A 19,703-nucleotide genomic window follows, 5' to 3' on the forward strand; every position below is an offset into this window, starting at 1 on the left:
CACGTAGCAATAGCGAAGTAACTGGCAAAAGAAATCGTGGAAAATAATGGAAGTATCGTGTTTCTTCTTTTGTTCCAGCACAGCGTCACGGATATCTTAGAACTAAGTGTTGGAATGGATTAAAAATATTAAAATCTACACAATATAATCATGTTGCACGTCTAATCGCACGTAAATGTGTTTGTACACGTGACATATGGCGTCATCACATCAACCATTGTCCTTGTAGTTTCTTCCCCCTCCAAAAAAAATAAAATAGTATGGGAAGAACTCGTTTATTATAATACACTACAGATAACGTCAATGTAAACATTGTACCTGGTGCGTGTCTTATACTGCTCCCCACTGTGACTCATGTGGCAGCGTTTACAACGGATCCAGGTTCGATATCAAGATATGCTGCATTTCCTTGTAAACCGATTTATGTCTCCAGCTTTTATGTTTACCCAATTTTGTCTTCATAGGTGACCTTGTACCATGGTACAAGACCAGGGTGTTCTGGCAGTTTTTAATGTCTGTTTGCAAAAATTTTGAACATGCATGTGAGATGATCTAAATTGGTGTAATAATAATAATAATAATAATAATAATAATAATAATAATACTTATGGCTTTAAGGAACCCAGAGGTTCATACCTCTCGGCCTCCCCAAAGATCTTTTTCCCTCCGGCCTCCCAACTAACATTCTACTTGCATTTCTGGACTCGCCCATACATGCTACATGCCCTACCCATCTCGAACGTCTGGATTTAATCTTCCTAATTATGTCAGGTGAAGAATACAATGCGTGCAGTTCTACGTTGTGTAACTTTCTCCATTCTCCTGTAACTTCATCCCTCTTAGCCCCAAATATTTTTCTAAGTACCTTATTCTCAAATGCCCTTAACCTCTGTTCCTCTCTTAAAGTGAGAGTCCAAGTTTCACAACCGTACAGAACAACCGATGATATAACTATTTATAAATTCTAACTTCCAGCATTTTTGAGAGCAGACTGGATGACAAAAGCTTCTCAACCGAATAATAACAGGCATTTCCCATATTTATTCTGCGTTTAATTTCCTACCGAGTGTCATTTATATTTGTTACTGTAATAATAATAATAATAATAATAATAATAATAATAATAATAATAATAATAATAATAAGTGCTTATTCTTATCGAGGAAGTAGACGTGACAACGTGACGCTTAGAATGAAACCTACAGAGCAACAATCGGTCGGCAAAATTATGTTTTAAAAGCACACTGCACGTTATTGTATGATGCCGACATGTTAACCATGAGAGCGCGGCGATAATATCAACAATATTTTTCAAGTGATAAAATAATGAAATGTTATAGTTTAAGCCGGATACACTATATTATGTTCCTTTACTTATAGTCCCGACGCTGTTATTTCCGGCGTGACTCCGCCTCTTTGCTTACGTCTTAGAAAGTGAAGGCTCTATAAAGTCTACGTAGGTAGTATTGTTTGCCATTTTTGTTCTTACGTTGCCGAGCTACCATGTGAGGAATCTATTTGCTACACCGTTAAACATTATCATGTCGTAGCTCCTATGATAATAAATCAAACACACTGTAATTCAGCAAATAATTGAGCGGCAAATAACGTCTTCGTGTGCTTTCTGCGAACGCCAACGAAAGAGCTAAAATGGCGGGCGATTATATTAAGTATTTATCGAACCTTAAGAAATGAATCACCGAATCACAAGACGCACACGTTTAAATGTAGCCGACTTGCAACACGATTGGCTGCCGGAAATTAGAGCGACGGGACTATAGTTATCATTTTCAAGAATTGTAAGTGAAAAATTTAGAAGATTTACCTGTTAACACATTGATGGCATTGAATTTCTACCATCAAACTTTCCACAAAAAATGTTCCATCCAAAACGCTACAAAATGCTAAATTGTAACATTAAAAGTGCTATATAAAATGCTAAATTTATATCTTTAAGTTGCTAAATTTTTAATTTTAAGTTGCTAAAATCAACCCATACCATCTCTAATAGCAAAGTCTGCCATACATTCTTGGTTTCAACCTAATACAGTTGCATATCCGATTCCTTTGTATTGACAAATAAGAGGCCGTGACGCAGCAAAAAGCAAAATACTATGAGCGATAACCATAGCAACAGTTTATCTAAGATCTTGAACTTTGCTGTGACTAATGATAACAAGCGTAAAGCATAGTACAGAACTTTTTTGTGTATAAATACAGTGATTTTAAAGCTAACAACCATCGAGTCAGGATTGCTAGACTGGGCGAAAAGTCTCGGGTTGGGATACTCCGAGTACCTGTTTGCAACTAATTTTTACTTCAAACGATTTGCGAATTTTTGGGTTACTAGAAATTTTGGCGAGGGAAATTCGGGCGGATGAGCACTCCTTGTAATTTTCAAAAATCGTCTCTTTTTCTTTCTTTTTTCGTTGAGTTTATATTTGGCATGAGATGGGTTTTTCGATCTCTAAATCAATTATTTTTTCTTATAACTTATACGATAATTGAAACCCGCCACAGACCAGGAATGTCAAGGTCAAAGCACGTGAATGACTCTGCTTGCTATCAAGCGCACACTGGTTCCAATGAATCTATTCTACAGGCAGCAGCGGTGAACAAGAAGGGATGAGCAAAATGAACCCTATTGGCCTACTACTGCAAGATGAATTAAACTGCTCTTAAGTAATACAGGGTGAATCAAAAGTCTGGAACCATATAAATATCTTCCATATGCTTGATTTTCAATAATTACTATAGGTGTTACCAGTATTTGTAAGACCAAATGCTCTAAAAGTGACACATTCGATTCTAGCCCCTAGCTATCTCAAAAGCCGCCATTTTGGGTGCAACTTTGAAATTTTAAATGGAAAAGGGAGTAATGTAGGTACTCAAAATCATGTGAAATTTTCTGAAAGAAGAAAAAAAACAATGGTGCAAACTGTTTTGAAGTTTTCAAGTTATTTAAATATAGGCTGTCATAATGACACAGACATTAGTTACTGCATCTACAGATATTTTATAACATGGTACAGTACTAAGGAGGCTTTGGAAAAAGTATTTTTATGCAATTCTGGTAATTAACTTTGAATCACAAAACAAATACACCTTGCTCTGGAGCAAGTCAATATCTTTAAACCGCTTTTGCAACTATTCCCAGAGATTTTACACTGTTGAGCACGGAGTTCAATGACTGAAGGCGTTGAAATTATAAAAATTGTGCTGTGAGATCTGTGACATCCACGAAGAAATGTTCATTTGAAAGCTTTTAACAATATCTATCAAGTCACAAAATGGATTCTTTTCTTGCGATCTCAGATTCAAAACGTTCAGATCTGGAATATATCCGTCAGAAAGTTAAGTTCCTCATGTAGAGTCAACTTAGTTCTGGAATGTGCCTATTTTTCTATTATGAATTCTGATAAATATTCACGCAATTCAAAAGACCTGGACAGAACTTTTTCTTGGCTTAACAAAGGACATCGCAATGGTAAGAAACATCGTCAAACTGAGAAATTTTTGTACGGAAATCTGGCTATTTATAGACACAACTCGTAGTTGACATATTATAACGAGTCTACGCCATTAGCAATACACCCTGTTGTTTGTACTTCGTTCTGTAAACATAAATACAATGCTGTGAGGGAGAAGGTCTACAGTACATCTTCAGATACATTTACTACTATTTAATGTCAATAAAAATAACCAAATTTGAATACATCATTCTGTAGATGGACTAATAATTTCAGGCGGTAGACACTATTTCTTTTGTAACTAAATAATTTACACATACCAAACGAATGTCACTCCACTTTCATTACATAAGAAGTCGAGTCCAGTCAGTTCGAAACTTAAATGTACGACTTTTACCTCAGTATTTAATGTACAGTAGTGGCAAAAATAAACCGGACCAACCCTTGTAGCTGATTTCAGAGCCTTGTTCACTCCAGAGCACGATAGATTGGTAACTAAGACTTTCGTGGTTCGAATCCTGCCTGGGAAGGAAACTTTTTTTTTTTCCTTATTCAAATTTATTCCCAATACTTTTCGATTGCAGCAATATTTTACTACTTAATTAACTTATTATTCCCAGAACATGAATTTTACCAGCAATCGAAAAGTATTGGGAATAAATTTGAATAAGGAACAAAAAAAAGTTTCCTTCCCAAGCAGGATTCGAACCATGAAATTCTTAGTTACCAGTCTATCGTGCTCTAGATTGAACAAGGCTTTGAAATCAGCTACAAGGGTCGGTCCGGAATCCTAGAGTTCACCAGTTACTTGTACCTACGTGCCTAACGTGCTCATACGTTTGGTGAGTCACGCTGGCGCCCTCGTTGACATCACTGACTCAGATTATGTTAAACCACAGTGTTACGCCTCCACGTGTATTCGAAGGGGAGTCCCCATCTTCACACCCCTACTCGTCTGAGGAAGCTAGACTAGATGCAGTGTGTTGTAACTTAATAATTACCGGTAGTTCGTGGGTTTTGCAAAGGAAAATTTGTTATAGTTGATCAGCTGTTGTACTGTATTATTCGCTGTTAGTATGAGTGTTATTTACAGCAATAGAGAGTATAAATTACTTATTGCTTGCCGCTGTAGAGTAACGGTTAGCATGTCTGACCGTAAAACGAGCGGGCCCGGATTAAAATCCTTATTGGAACATGTTACCCGGTTGAGGTTTTTCCGGGGTTTCCCCTCAATCCATTAGGAGCAAATGCTGGGAAGCTCTTGGCGCTGGACCCTGCCAGGGTTACCATCCGTCCGGTAAAAAGAGGACATGTCTTCTTTTTTAATCATTTTATCCCGTCAGGCAGGCATTAAAAAAAATTAAATGTCCGGCATTTCGCATTTCAACTAGAATTAATATGAATATTGAATAATGTGCGATATTATGCATTGAATATCTAAACAAATGGTGAAAACCTATGAAAGAATTTAACTGCTTTCAATTGTTGAAGCTGGAGCACATAAAAAAACAAGTTATGATGACCTATTGACATGTATTGAATTCTTACACTTTAAAAATGTCACTATTCATGATTCTAAGCTATTTTATCAATTTTATTCTTCAGTATACAAAGATATGCCAATCAAGTTAATTTTGACAAAGATTTAGATAAACAATGGTGCAAATTCTTCAATTCCAATAGTTCTGCGAGCACTGACACTTTCTCAGAACTCTTAAAAATATGTCAATTCTATTTATCTATCTCAAGTCACAATTGAAGTGCTGAGAGAGTATTTTCCATAATATCTGCTCAATGGACGAAAGAACAAAATCACATGCTAACGGAGACAGTCATAGGCATCATCCTGGTGAAATATAATTTCAAGGACATGTCCTGTGGACAGTTCCATAGTTATTTGTTACAAGATATAAGTTTCTCTCTTCAGGCTCTTGTGCACAAAGTGGGCTCTACCGTTAAGTAGGGTACAGATGTAATACTGATTCAGCAACTAGTGAGAAAACTGAGGTGAGCCATTGTTTTATCTTTAATTTTGTTCATACCAATTTTTAAAAAGTCCTCCTTTTTTCAGCAATGCCCTCTTATTTTAGATTCCATGTCCTTCTATAGAATTTCTTCTCATGGTAACCCTAGACCCTGGACTCATTTCGCTGGCATTATCACCTCCATCTCACTCAAACGCTAGATAACCATGGCAGTTGATAAAGCGTCGTAAAATAAACTAATTAAAAAGTTGCTTATTATTTTGTGTTTATTTACAAATTAACATGGCTAACTAGAGTCGGACTTGGGATATCAACAGTGAGTTCGTGTATGACTTGAGGCTTTCCCGGCGTTTGATGTAGAATAACTCTTCTCGGTTTCTCAGCCAGGTGAGTTGGAGATTAGCTTCCAAGCTTTCGACGGCTAGCTCTGCCATCTTCTTCAGGGACGAAGTGATGTGGGAAATGCTACATCGGGCAGACGGGACGAACTATTATGGAACGCTGCAAGGAACACCAACGCAGCATAAGACTATATTACCCTGATAAGTCTGCAGTAGCCCAACACAGCCTAGAAACTGGCCACAAGATAGATTTCAGCGCCACCACCATCTTGGACAAGACATCAGGTTACTGGGACTTAGTTATCAAGGAAGCCATCGAAATCCAGCTAGATGGCAATAATCTCAACAGAGACGGGGGTCTACAGCTGAGTACGGCATGGAAACCTGCCATCAATACGCTTAGACCACCAGCACACGGCAGACAGTCGGGACCAGCAAGTGGCTCCTGATTGGCTGACGTGTCCACCAACCAGAATGCGCCTGGCGGTTGGGACTAGGAACTAGCTCCTGATTGGCCCGCAGCGGGAAGCCCTACTTTTGCATATATACCGGCTGGACGTGGTCCCACATCACGGACCTATATGCCCTTCCCCATATATATTCCACCTTTATTATAAGTTATGTATGCCCTAGTTCAGATAATATTAATAGTCTATTAAACATACGAGGTCACTCAATAAGTCGCAAATTGAAAGGACAGGGACCTCTCAAATTGCAGCTTAGATTTCACGGCGCTTCTTCCGACGGCCTTCACCTGCTTTGTCATCGAACAACAGATGACGGCGTCTTGCCATCCTAACGGCAAACACCAGCCAACTCCTCCTCGCCCCGTTCCGTGATCAATTGATCAATCTCAGTCCCCCTCGCGTATGTGGTACCTAAGAGGTTACGTCCAATTTCGGCTTCCCCTTCAAAATTTTCTAGAGCTCCTTCAGGGGAGCAGCGTAACCCGGAGTGAGACTAGTGGCCAACAGGCTTGGAGCTCACATATTTAGTTTTGTACAGCCCCCAACCCCTTGCAAGGACGCGTTTTGCGTACCTTTTAAATTTTCCTCCCATTTCTCCTTCGAATTTTTCGATTTTTTTTCGTCCCACATCACTTCGTCCCTGAAGAAGATGGCAGAGCTAGCCGTCGAAAGCTTGGAAGCTAATCTCCAACTCACCTGGCTGAGAACCCGAGAAGAGTGAGTTCGTTATTGCCTCTTTCACACTGCGTATTGTAATATTTCTTTCTGCGTTATTATTAGTTTTTTGTATAATTGCAATGAAAAAATTGACAAAGTACAGTAAGAACTAAGGGCACAAAAAGCCAATTTGAAAACAACATGTAACTTAATCAAAATACTAACAAAATTCAGTATCTAGCTTATTCCAATTTTATTAATGGGTGTACGTCTGGGACCAGGTCTTGCTTAGTAGGGCACAGATAAAAACCATTTTTTGAATCGCCCCAAGCAGAAGGGGCTTCAGTCATGGAAATATTACCGTATTTTGAGAAAAAATCTCAAAACTTCATTTTCCTTTGTTAACCGCACAATAGTAGAATGGAACAGCTTACCTGCGGCAATCTTTCAGGGTGGTCCTCTCAAAATCAATACATTTAAGGAAAGGTTGAGAAGATTAGACTGAAAATGTAATTGTAGGTGCAGTGTAATTATCTAAGTTGTGTCATGTAATTAATTAAGTTGATATGTAAATAATTAAGATAATATGTAAATAAGTTGATATGTAATTAATTAAGATGACATGTAAATAAGTTGATGTGTAATTAATTAAGATGATATGTAATTACTTAAGTTGTTAATAGTTGGGTTTAATAGAAGTACTTATAAGTTAGGTTTACATTTACTTATTGTAGGCGTTATTATAGCATAGTTTTTATTTATAGTCTTAGTTTTATTGCTTCTATTTAATTATAGTTAGAATTAGATTTACGTTTATTTTATTTTTTTCTGCAATTATTGTAAATTTTATTAATATTTATTGTAATGTTATTGTATATTATATATCACTGCCACCGGGTGTATACCCAATTGTAGTGTTTAATAAATACATACACATACATACAAGACACTTGCGTTTCGAAAAAGAATACTGATTAATTAATTCCCTTTGAAAAAGTGATAATATGATAAACATGTTCTTAAAAGAAATTCTAAGTGAGAAAAAATATTTATACCCATAGACTGAAACCCTGTTTGTTTAGAGGTAATTTCAAATTTATATTTTTCTTGGAAAAATAGTGAAATGGTGGCAAGTTGAAGAAAAAATAGAGTTAAATATCCCTAACAGAGTTGAAAGCATTTGAACTGAGTTTAATCAAATTTGAGCATTACAAATAGCTATGATTTTAGGAGACTGTAACCATTCACACCAACTCGACGTTTAGTTATCTTGATCTTTCATGTTTTCATTTTCATATACTGGCTGTCAAACGGATTTCTTCATAAAACTGAACATCCTCTTGAGGTCATAGTATTCTTACATCATGAAACGTTTTCCCTGTGGATAGACATGTTGTGGAGGAAAGATAGGTTTTGGTCTGCCAGGATATGACAAACGAAAGGTGTGTTTCACAGCACTGCCAGTGAATTGATTATGACTAAGGGTGTGATTTTATGGTGATTATTTTATCCTGGTTTCAGTGATTAAAGTGGTTTAATTTCGCTGAATATTTCATAAATAAACAAGTAATTTCACGCATATTTTTCACCCTAAAGAAACTTAAAAAATAATGAAATTTCATTTTTTGAATTATTGAAACAATCCCTTTGAAATTAACAGAAAATTGTTTGCATCAATAATTTATTCATAACTAGCCGTACCCGTGCGCTCCGCTGCACCCGTTAGAAATAAATATAAAGTAATTATATAATTAAAATAGGACATTTGATCCAGGGAACATTCGTGTTTGACAGAAGGATAAATCGTTTATTATGTTACTTAATTTAAATTTAATTAAAAAATTAAAATGCGATCATTTTGATCCAGAGACCACTCATTTGGTCATAAAAATTAGTTTAGGAAATACAGGAAACGAATATACAGAATAGCCTATCAAGTTTTCTGTGCATAAGAATCTATTTTAATCTTACCTGTCCTCGATTCACTCAGAAGTTACTGTGATAGCATTATGTCCATCTAGAGAAACTACACTTTCCAATGGTGAATTAATAATTAATTATACAAATCGGTTAATTAAGCTTCTGATATTACTTCATAGAAACGCAGAAACATTATCTGTAGGCTATCTTTCATAGCTTTCGATTGTTGCTGTCCAAGGCCCCTTATAGACGAAGTCATTTGTTTTTTAATTCATTACACGGCCTTAGATGGCAGTTATTTTAATTTTAAAACTCATTTATCTCATTAAATATCAGTCCTATCAAAATTTTTCAAAGAATAAAACCTATCGGAAATGATTTTTAAAGCAATTTTTATTATGTAACATTTTTCATAAAAATCAATAATAAGCGAGATATTTCGATTTATTTAATTCAGGCCCCCTTATAACCCCCCCTTTTAAATAATGTATTTTGAATGCCATATAGCCTATAATCTAAGTTACGACGAAATTAATTTATATTCCAATTTTCATCGAAATCCGTTCAGCCATTATCGCGTGAAAAGGTAACAAACATACAGACAGACAGACAGACAGACAGACATACAAAAATTTCAAAAAAGCGATTTTCGGTTTCAAGGTGGTTAATTATATATGTTAGGACCAATTATTTTTGGAAAATCGAAAATTACCAGAAAAATTTCGGCTACAGATTTATTATTAGCATAGATTCAGTTCATTCGACTGTTAGGAAGTGAAGGCACTGCCATCTTGATCTCATTAAGGCAGTTGTTAAGGGGTTAGGTACAGCTTACTGCAGTAAAATTTTTGGAAATATTCAACATGTTTTTCCTCCATTACTGTATCTTGTACAATAATGAAAATTGGTATGTGTAAAACACTGTCCTTCTGCTATATGAAAAAAATATTTTTACGATTTAAAAAACTTATTTTTTTTTTCTTTTTCAAAATTCAAATGATGCCAGTTTATTGTGCAGTGATGAAGCGTTTCCCTCATAACTCATAAACTTGTTAACTTTTTCATGTTCTCTCTCTCTTATTTTATAGCTGAAATTCATGTTTACAATATCATATTCTTTCAACTACATTCCTTAATAAAAAATATATATTTTTTTAATTTTGTGTTAGAAGGAAATGCTGATATTTGACCATTTCTAAATGAATTTATTTTTTATCAGACAATCTATTAAAGGCAGGGAAGTGATCTTGCATCATATTGTAGATATGACATGCATAAATACACACATATAATTTTATCACAGAATGTTGGATAGTTTTTGAGTTATGTGGGAAACGCTTCATCACTGCACAGTGAACTGAATATTGGGGGAAAAAAAAAAAATGTAAATCATTTTTTTTTAATCGTAAAAATATTTTTTTTTCATATAACAGAAGGACAGTGTTTTACGCATACTAATTTTAATTATTGTACAAGATAATAATAATAATAATAATAATAATAATAATAATAATAATAATAATAATAATAATAATAATAATAATAATAATGTTTTATTTTCGCTGGCAGAGTTAAGGCCATAAGGCCTTCTCTTCCACTCAAGCAGCCTTAATCAATACAATACATATTTAAATTATGAATATTTACACTACACTTGAAAGGTTCTTCAGCAATATTCTTCATTTAAGTTTTAACGACTAGCAGACTACATATTTATTTAAATTTAGATAAACCTGTAAGGTAAAGTAGTAACTTAATTCATTAGCTAATTTAATTCAATCAATTATAATTAATTTGAGATTTGATATAGCTAGTAAAATGATGAAAATTAATTTAATATAAGCTTACTAGAACTATGTTACAGGGAAAAAAAAAAAAAAAAAAAAAATATATATATATATATATATATATATATATATATATATATTTCTATAATGAGAATATTAATGTAATTGCCATTAGAGGTTTTGTAAATCTATTTAGAGAAATTAATGATAATAATAAGAATGGACAGATGTTAGTTTCATTGTATGTAATAAATATTAATCAGCAGTTAATTTATTAAGTAAGAATTTATGTAATTTTTACCTAAATGAAGTTATTGTCCAACAACCCCTTACATCACTCGGTAGCGAGTTCCAATTTCTAGCAACTGAAACTGTATAAGATGAAGAATATAAAGATGACTTGTGGTAAGGTATAATGAGTAAATTGTTATGATGAGATCTTGTACTTAGCTGATGATATGCGGATAAATTTTGAAAACGAGAAGCCAAATAGATTGTGGTAGCGGTGCGCAGAATTTGAAATAAGAGAACAAGAGAATGCAGGGCTCGTCGATCGCTTAGCCTTAGCCAAGACAGAGTTTGGAAAGACGGGGCAACATGATCATACTTATGAATATTACAAATATAACGAACGCACGCATTATGCACACGTTGTAGCCTGCTGCTCAAATTTGCATTTAGGTTACTTAATATAACATCGCAGTAGTCGAAATGTGGCATCACGACTGTTTGTACAAGGATTAATTTTAATTTATCAGGAAGAAACATATACAGTAATGGAGGAAAAACTGTTGAATATTTCCAAAATTTTATTGCTGTAAGCTGTACCAAAATCCTTAAGGGAAAGAAAAATGACCATTATCTGCTTGCGCTGCTCCCTGGAAGTAGGTCCTGAAACTATGCGTACATCGTTGCCAAAAATCACACGCATGTAATGCTGAATGATCAAATATGTAGAAATTTTAATGTATATTTTATGAGGAAGAAAATGTTCTCGTTTTATTTGGAAGAAAGAGGCGTTTTTCGTGCTAATTCTCCGTAAAACCTGTTTTTGTTGTGAAATATCGTGATCATGAAGTACTTTCGTGGATTTCTATCAATTTCTCGAAAATTCGCGAATATATTTCGCTTAAATTTGGACTGCCATTAAGTGATTTGTATTTTCCATGCATAACAATAAGTTTTTAACACATTTCGCGTGATCCGTGACTATAGTGACTGGCTCTCTGACGTGAGTAAATTTGGGCGCTCCTACCATGAACTGTTCCTCCACTACAGTCATATCCTACATGAAGAGAAACGCTAGGGCAAACATAGGCTACAGATAAAAGTTAACTGGAAGGAAGCAGTAACTAGATATCATTCGAGTGCGCTGTTCAAATATTGCCCTTTATAATCACTCGAATCATCTCCAGAATTACTATAGGACGTCATGCACAGACAGTTCCGTCTTGTAACTGCGAACTGTGTGAATAGGGAAAAAGATGGACTATGAACGTACGTCAAGCTACGGAAATGCAGAACAACGTCAATAAAATATAATATAGAAAAGGAAAATCACTCGAAGTTCCATCCCCAACTGCGAATTCACATCAGAAAGAAACTAGCGAAGTTCGTATGTTTTCTGTTGCATGTTGACAGACACATTATTTCTTACGTTGACAATATTAATTTATTTGTACACCACGAATGTCTATTCTACACACTGCCATCGAAAATATTTGTTTTATTATGTGTAGCTGTGTACTTTCCATTGCGTGTAGCCTACATTTTTAGACATTTTATTTGTTGATTTATTTTGTACACCATGACCTTCAATTTCATACACTATCGTTGGAAATATTTACTCAGTTATGTATAAGTTATGTAAAGAGAAGTTATAAAACTAGATTTAAAATTATACAATTGTATTGAAACATTAAAATATTATCGGATTGCATGAAGAGAAATTATAGAAAGCCACCGCCGTAGCTTAGGCGGTAGCGCGTTTGCCTGCTGATCCAGAGTTGCACGCGGGCATTAATTCGATTTCCATGATTACCTGGTTGGGTTTTTCGTGAGGTTTCCTCAACTATAAAACGAATGTCGCGTAATCTGTGACCAAATAACATTTCGCTATCACCAATCCAATCGACGCTAAATAACCGAATAGTTTATTCAGCGTCGTTAAATAACCACGTTAGCCTATAGAACAAATGCCAGAAACATTCGTCACGTATCACAAAACTATTTCAGTATATGAGCCAAAAGAAGTAAGATCACTGGATGACCAAAGAAGAGATGACAAGACTAATTTTGAAAGGAAATGGAACTGATCATAGAGCAGTGGTCGTCAGCACTCGCTGAAATGTGCAAAGGGTAAGCGGTGCCGTCCCGTGTGAACCGTCGTGCAGCAGGAAGAGCACTCTTTTCCGGTAAGTCTCTACCATGAAAATCCTTTGCTTTAATGTAAATTTTAAATTTCTGTCAATGATATTTATTTATGAAAAGTCGTGCAGCGAAGTGCACGGGTACGGCTAGTATTTAAATATATCTTGAAGTCATAGTTGTGGTTATAAGAGTAACATCCAATAACATAGACCCACATGGACATTACGACGAAGTGAAGAGAAGCGACTGGAAGCATTTGAAATGTGGATATGGAGAAGGATGGAGCGTGTGAAATGGACAGACAGAAACGAAGCTGTGTTGGAAAGAATGGATGAAGAAAGAATGATGCTGAAACTGATCAGAAAAAGGAAACGGAATTGGCTAGATCGTTGGTTGAGAAGAAACTGCTTACAGAGGATGCACTGGAAGGTATGGTGAATGGGGGAAGAGTTCGGGACAGAAGAAGATATCAGATGATAGACAACATTAAGATGTATGGAGTCTACACCTGTGTAGTAACGGTTAGCGCGTCTTGCCGCGAAACCAGGTGGCTCGTGTTCGATTCCCGGTCGGGACAATTTAACAATATGAGCAAATGCTGGGTGACTTTCGGTGCTGGACCCCGTACTCATTTCACCGGCATTATCACTAGGAACCGGATTTTTATGTAGTTACATATTATATTCCTTTCATCCTAACCGTATATAAATAACAAATCTTTACGAATCTTGTAATTACCATTAATATATTAAAATTTCATACTACATATTTTTACATATTTACCCCACATTACATATTATGGCTTGGTATTACATAAATCTACATATTTAGGAGTTTTATTCATTTTTACTTCTTTAAAAGGAAAAAGAAAACTTCTGCTGGGGAAGTTTGCAATTTGAAATACACAGATTTAAAAAGTCTTTTTACCTACCCGAGAAAGGATATATTTCGGGACGAAACATAACATCTTAGTTCCAGGAAGTAAAAGAGTCACTCACCCCTTACCGCCCACTGTAAATATGAGTGAACAAAAGGCAACCTTTCTCATACAACTACTTTCTATTGTAAAAATCAAGAAGGGAATAATCTCATACGCATAAGCGGACGACATAGTAGTAGGGTCTAAAGACCTTCCAAAGTTACAAGAAACAATAAACATCAAGGTAAAATGGTGCAATGGAAACAAATTTGATATAAATGTGAACAAGACAAAAATGATGATACTCAGGAACGGCGGAAGAGCACCAGAAACAGTAGAAATTGTCATGAAGAACAGAAAATTAAAAATTGTACCAGACTATAATATCTAGGCTTAACAATACAACCAGCGCAGATATTGGTATTAAATATTTTCATGATTTTACATATTTTGGTACGTATTCAGCTTATTTTTCTTGCATAAATATGTACATATTTCACACCTTGATATTACATAAAAATCCGGTCCCTAATTATCACCTTCATCTCATTCAGACGCTAAATAACCTAAGATGTTGATAAAGCGTCGTAAAATAACCTACTAAAAAAAAGATGTATGGATCATAAGCGGAGACAAAGAGGAAGCCAGAAAATAGGAAGACTGGAGAATGCTGGGTTTGCCTTGGGCATAACACTGTGGATGAATGAATGAACATAGACCCGTCCAAAAGGCTAATAATTGAGTTTTCTCATACTAGGTTTGTCATGGTATATTCGTAGGTCTGGAGTCCGGAAAGTAACTATAACATGAAGTTCCATTTTCCGTACTGCTTTGAAGTACGGAAAGAAGTAAAATTCGATATAGTATGAAACAACTTACATATTATTTATTCTTATTAATTGGTTATTTTACTACGCTTTATCAACTGCTATGGTTATTTAACGTCTGAGTGAGATGAAGGTGATAATGCTAGCGAAAAGAATCCATGTTTTTTTTAGTAGGTTATTTTACGACGCTTTATCAACAGGTTAGGTTATTTAGCGTCTGAATGAGATGAAGGTGATAATGCCGGTGAAATGAGTCCGGGGTCCAGCACCGAAAGTTACCCAGCATTTGCTCATATTTGGTTGAGGGAAAACCCCGGAAAAAACCTGAACCAGGTAACTTGCCCCGACCGGGAATCGAACCCGGGCCACCTGGTTTCGCGGCTAGACGCGCTAACCGTTACTCCACAGGTGTGGACGAATCCATGTCCCAGCGCCGAAAGTTACCTAGCATTTGCTCTTATTGGGTTGAGGGAAAACTCCGGAAAAAACCCTCAACCAGGTAGCTTGTCCCAATCAGGATATGAATCCGGGGCCGTTAGTTTCACGGGCAGGCGTGCTAACCCTAAAGGCTCACAATAAACCGGGAACGGAAACGACAACGAGAACGAAAACGGAAATAATGTTAAAATATATGTATTTAAATGTGAGAATACCCATATTTAAATATATTTTAACAATATTTCACTTCTCGTTCTCATTGTCGTTTCCGTGCCCGGTTTATTGTGAATCACTCTTTACTCAACAGCGAAATACTATTTTATTTATTTATTTATTTATTTATTTATTTATTTCATAAATCCCGCTAAACGCGCTGCCACGTTAAAACAGCTACCGGTAATCTGCGTCCTCAATTTACCCAGTGATTTGGGCGCGTCGTTTGCGTAAAGCTCGAGTTAAAATAATTCATAGTCTAGCAGCACTTGATGCGCGCCGCCATTTTGCATCGTGTTATCACGTGTTGGCGAGGTTTAGCATGTGCGCGGACTTGTCTGCGGACAGTAAGGCTGAGCCCTGAGCCGTCAGCTGGCGCTATCACCGGGATGAAGACACGTCACCCTCAAGGTCTGTTGCTTTATATTGCTTCGTTTTTACATAATACTTAAAACAAAACTTTATCTCTGAGTTTGAATTCTTTGTTTTGTGTATTGTGTTAGTTTTATGGCTTGTAATGCGGCTTTTTATTATTTCCGTGATTTTAATGAACTTATGTGTGAGTTAAATATTTGGTATCGTATTTGGAATGTGTGGGGTTCGAACTCCAAGGTCATCCATCGTAGCTGAAATACCATGGCTTTCACAGCCTCTGTCAGGATGATTTGTAAGAGATAAATCTCTCTTCCCAATGTCAAGCATCTCTATCTTAGAATAATTTCAAGGAAAAATTGTTCCGGAGCCGGGTATCGATCCCGGGACCTTTCGCTTAGCGTGCGAACGCTCTATCGACTGAGCTACCCCCAGGAACTATACACGACACCGTCACAATTTTTTCCTTTTATAACCACACAACTCAAATGGGCTGACAAGATGCCAGAACTCAACTATGGGTGCACAACTATGAGTTGAGTTCTGGCATCTTGTCAGCTAATTTGAGTTGTGTGGATATAAAAGGAAAAAAAAATTGTGACGGTGTCGTGTATAGTTCCTGGGGTAGCTCTGTCGGTAGAGCGTTCGCGCGCTAAGCGAAGAGTCCCGGGATCAATACCCGGCTCCGGAACAATTTTTCCTTCAAATTATTCAAACCTGCTTTACAGGGAGCTACTACCTGAAAGCCAGATTTGTATCCCTATCTTAGTTTATCCCAGGGAGGAATGATATTTTCCCACCCCTTAATTTTCTTAGAAATGATTTAGTAATAAAATTATGTTTACTTTCAAATTTTATTTTATTGCCCGGGACTAACAAGCAAATATTATCATGGGGGCAGATAAAAAAAGTTATTTTTTTTCTTCCACCATGTTAATAATGTCAAAACAAGTGCTTATACAAATTTTGACCACTCGAACGCTATTACGATGGCCGTAAAAATAAGTCTCCCTGGGGCCGTTTACAGAAAGAAAACAGAATTTCATGGTAAGATTAATTTATTGGAATAGATATAACAATTGTTGAGCTATTTTTGAACACATCCCCCACCGAAATTGAGACATTTGTCAGACCGTGTGATCAACTTTTGTATCCCTGGTCGTAGAAATTTGCCGTCTGGGATCGGAACCAGTGTGTGACAACCGTATGCACCTCTCTGTTGATCCCACGGTGTGACAAATATCTCAATTCAGGTGGGAAATATGTTGAAAAATAGCTCAACAGTTGTGTTTCATTAATTTTTTCAATGAAATTGTGTTTTCTTTCTGTAAACGGTCCAAGGGAAACTTATTTTACCGCCTTCGTAATTGCGGTTGAGTGGGAAAAATTTGTACAGGAACTTGTTTTGACATCATTAACACGGTGGAAGAAAAAAAAAATAAACTTTTTTTTTGTCTGCCCCCATGAGAATGTTTGCTTGTAAGATCTGTAGAAAATTGAAGCTGGAAGGTTTCGCTTTTTGGCTAGAGGTGGAAGTGTGATTTTTATGGTCCATTAGTCAGAATTGTGTAATATCTGCGAAAACATTTGTTCGGCAGCGAATTTATTCTTCATTATTTTCTCTCGTTTTCCCTATCTTTTATAGAGGAGGAACTCAAAGGGTTAGGCCGATGACTGACTTCAACCGAGCATTGTAGTGTAACATGAGCATGCGCTAGTCAGTGCAGGAAAACGAGCGTCTACCCGAGCTGCTCAATGTGAGCATGAGTGCTCCAATCGGCTGTCGGTTTTCTCCGAATCCCTTTGAGTGTTACATTACAACAGTGTACCCAACTGTAGCGAAATTCCGCTAAGTGTAGCGAAATTTGAGACTTCGGCAGATGTAGCGGCGATAATCGAAATTCTTCCGAAATGTAGTGGAATTTAAAAACATTTCATGTTAGAAGATTAAATATGCATATTTTCTCTGAAACTTTACTAATAATATTTATTAGTTTTCCTATAAGATTTACTGGCATGTAAAAGAACTCCTGCGGGACAAAATTCCAGCAAGTGTATTCTGTTTCTTGCAAAATTGTCTCAGTTTTTTTTTTTTGTATACAACATAAATATACTGTTGAATAAATATGGTAATTAGCCTGCAAAATTGAAATAACTGATTTTTTTCGTTAATATATTTTGCAGTTTTTAGGAAAATTTAGTCCATTTAGTTACGCATTCGTTTTCTGCCTAAGGGCAGGTCTTTCACTGAAAATCCATCATTCTCCAATCTTTCTTATTTTCTGCCTTCTTCTTTTGCCCCGAACTTTTCTTCCGTTCGCCACTCCTTCCAGTGCATCCTTCAGCAGGCAGTTTCTTTTCAGCCAGTGATCAACCAATTTCTTTTTTTCTTTCTGCTCAGTTTCAGCAACATTCTTTCATCACCCATTCTTTCCAACACAGCTTCACTTATTATCCTGTCTGTCCATTTCACACGCTCCATTCTTCTCCATAGCCTATTCACATTTCAAATGCTTTTATTCGTTTCTCTTCACTTCGTCGTAATGTCCAAGTTTCTGCCAAATACTCGTATAATGGTACACTCCAGACAAAGCAATTCACTAGTCTCTTCCTTAGCTCTTTTTCCAGAGGTCCGCAAGAAATGCTTCTTTTGCTTTTAAAAGCTTGCTTTGCCATTGCTTTCCTTTTCTCATCCTGGTATTACCAAAGGCAAACCAAACGATCGGTTTGTCTTTGCTGCGTCATCCATACGTTCCGATTTCAATCAGCGAATGCATTCTTTTGTCGTTCGTTCGTTCGCTACGTGTGTACGCACCTTTAGCTATATTATCCACCTCCATGTTTGCTTTCGCATGCGAGATGTTTACATGTTATGTAGTGAGTCAGTATTTTTCGAACAAAAGTAATATTAGCAATCAAACGAAACTTACTTAATTTGATTGGCTACACCACATTTTCAGTTTCTATTAGCTGAATACTAGATCTATAAAAAGTGCTCAAATTTATCATTGCCTATTAAAACTGGGTCAGAAGGAGATCGGGGATCATGCAATTACACTTCAATCTGAACTCTTTTAATTGATATTTAGGTGTAATTGTATGAGTTTTATACTGGGTGTTCATTTCAAAGTGTGTCATGACGTCACTGTTGATGAGTCAGCGATTTGAAGCGAGTTTCAGCTTTTGTGTCAGAGAAGTTGCCTATTAATCAAGGCGTTCAATCAACTTGAGAACGTGTACGGTATAACTTTAACGTCGTAGCAACAGATGGCGGTCTGTACGGTCTATGTGCTACCATAACCTCTTTCGAACTGTGTTTTGTGCGGCCAAGTCGAACGCAGGGTATTTGTTATCATCGGTTGCGTATGGCAACATTCCACAACACAAATCAAATGCTCCGTGTCCATGTTGACCGTCGAAGTTAATGTCAACAAATACGTAAGTAATCGTTTTAACCCTCTCCCCATATCCCGACAGTAAGAAAAAACTCACCTCAGTACATGTTTCGAAACAGTTCACATTCCTGCCACTACCGGCGTTACCGTACGTATCGGTAAGTACTCTTCTGAATGAACGCCGTACTTGCTAGGCAACTTCTCTGGCAGATAAGTAATACACCTCTGCGGAAATGTAGGAAGATTGAATTGTCTAGGCTCATCGACTAGCCACATGACGGCATACAGCGAGCCATGACACACTTTGAACTGAATACCCAGTAGTGGTTAAAATGTTTAAAAGATATTTAAAATTTGCTCGTGGTTACTTTCTTAGGCTGTACTAAAGCATCCAGCGACCTTACAGATTGCAACCCCGTCCACTATCCAAGTGGGAAGTAAAATTGGATTTAGTAATGTATTTGTAGGGTTTTAAGGACAAGAAGATCTCTGTACAGCAGTTCACATTTTGGCACGAAGATCAAACTAAATGAGTGTGGAAT

At 36.4% G+C, this 19,703-nt stretch overlaps 1 protein-coding gene across 3 annotated transcripts in view; it reads left to right on the top strand.

Annotated features, from left to right (window-relative positions):
- Window positions 1-19,703, top strand: part of mip40 (Myb-interacting protein 40) — a 166,336-nt gene that overhangs the window by 123,387 nt on the left and 23,246 nt on the right. For 2 of the 3 annotated variants that reach the window (XM_069846849.1, XM_069846850.1), the window contains exon 1: window positions 15,636-15,805. The exons of the other annotated variant lie outside the window; for it this stretch is intronic. In XM_069846849.1, coding sequence (XP_069702950.1) covers window positions 15,667-15,805 — 139 coding nt within the window. In that variant the 5' untranslated portion in view covers window positions 15,636-15,666. Of the gene's footprint in view, window positions 1-15,635; window positions 15,806-19,703 lie in introns of those variants that run through there. 3 annotated transcript variants of the gene reach the window in all.

Source organism: Periplaneta americana, chromosome 15 (assembly GCF_040183065.1).
Source record: "Periplaneta americana isolate PAMFEO1 chromosome 15, P.americana_PAMFEO1_priV1, whole genome shotgun sequence".
NCBI classification, from domain to species: Eukaryota; Metazoa; Arthropoda; class Insecta; order Blattodea; family Blattidae; genus Periplaneta; species Periplaneta americana.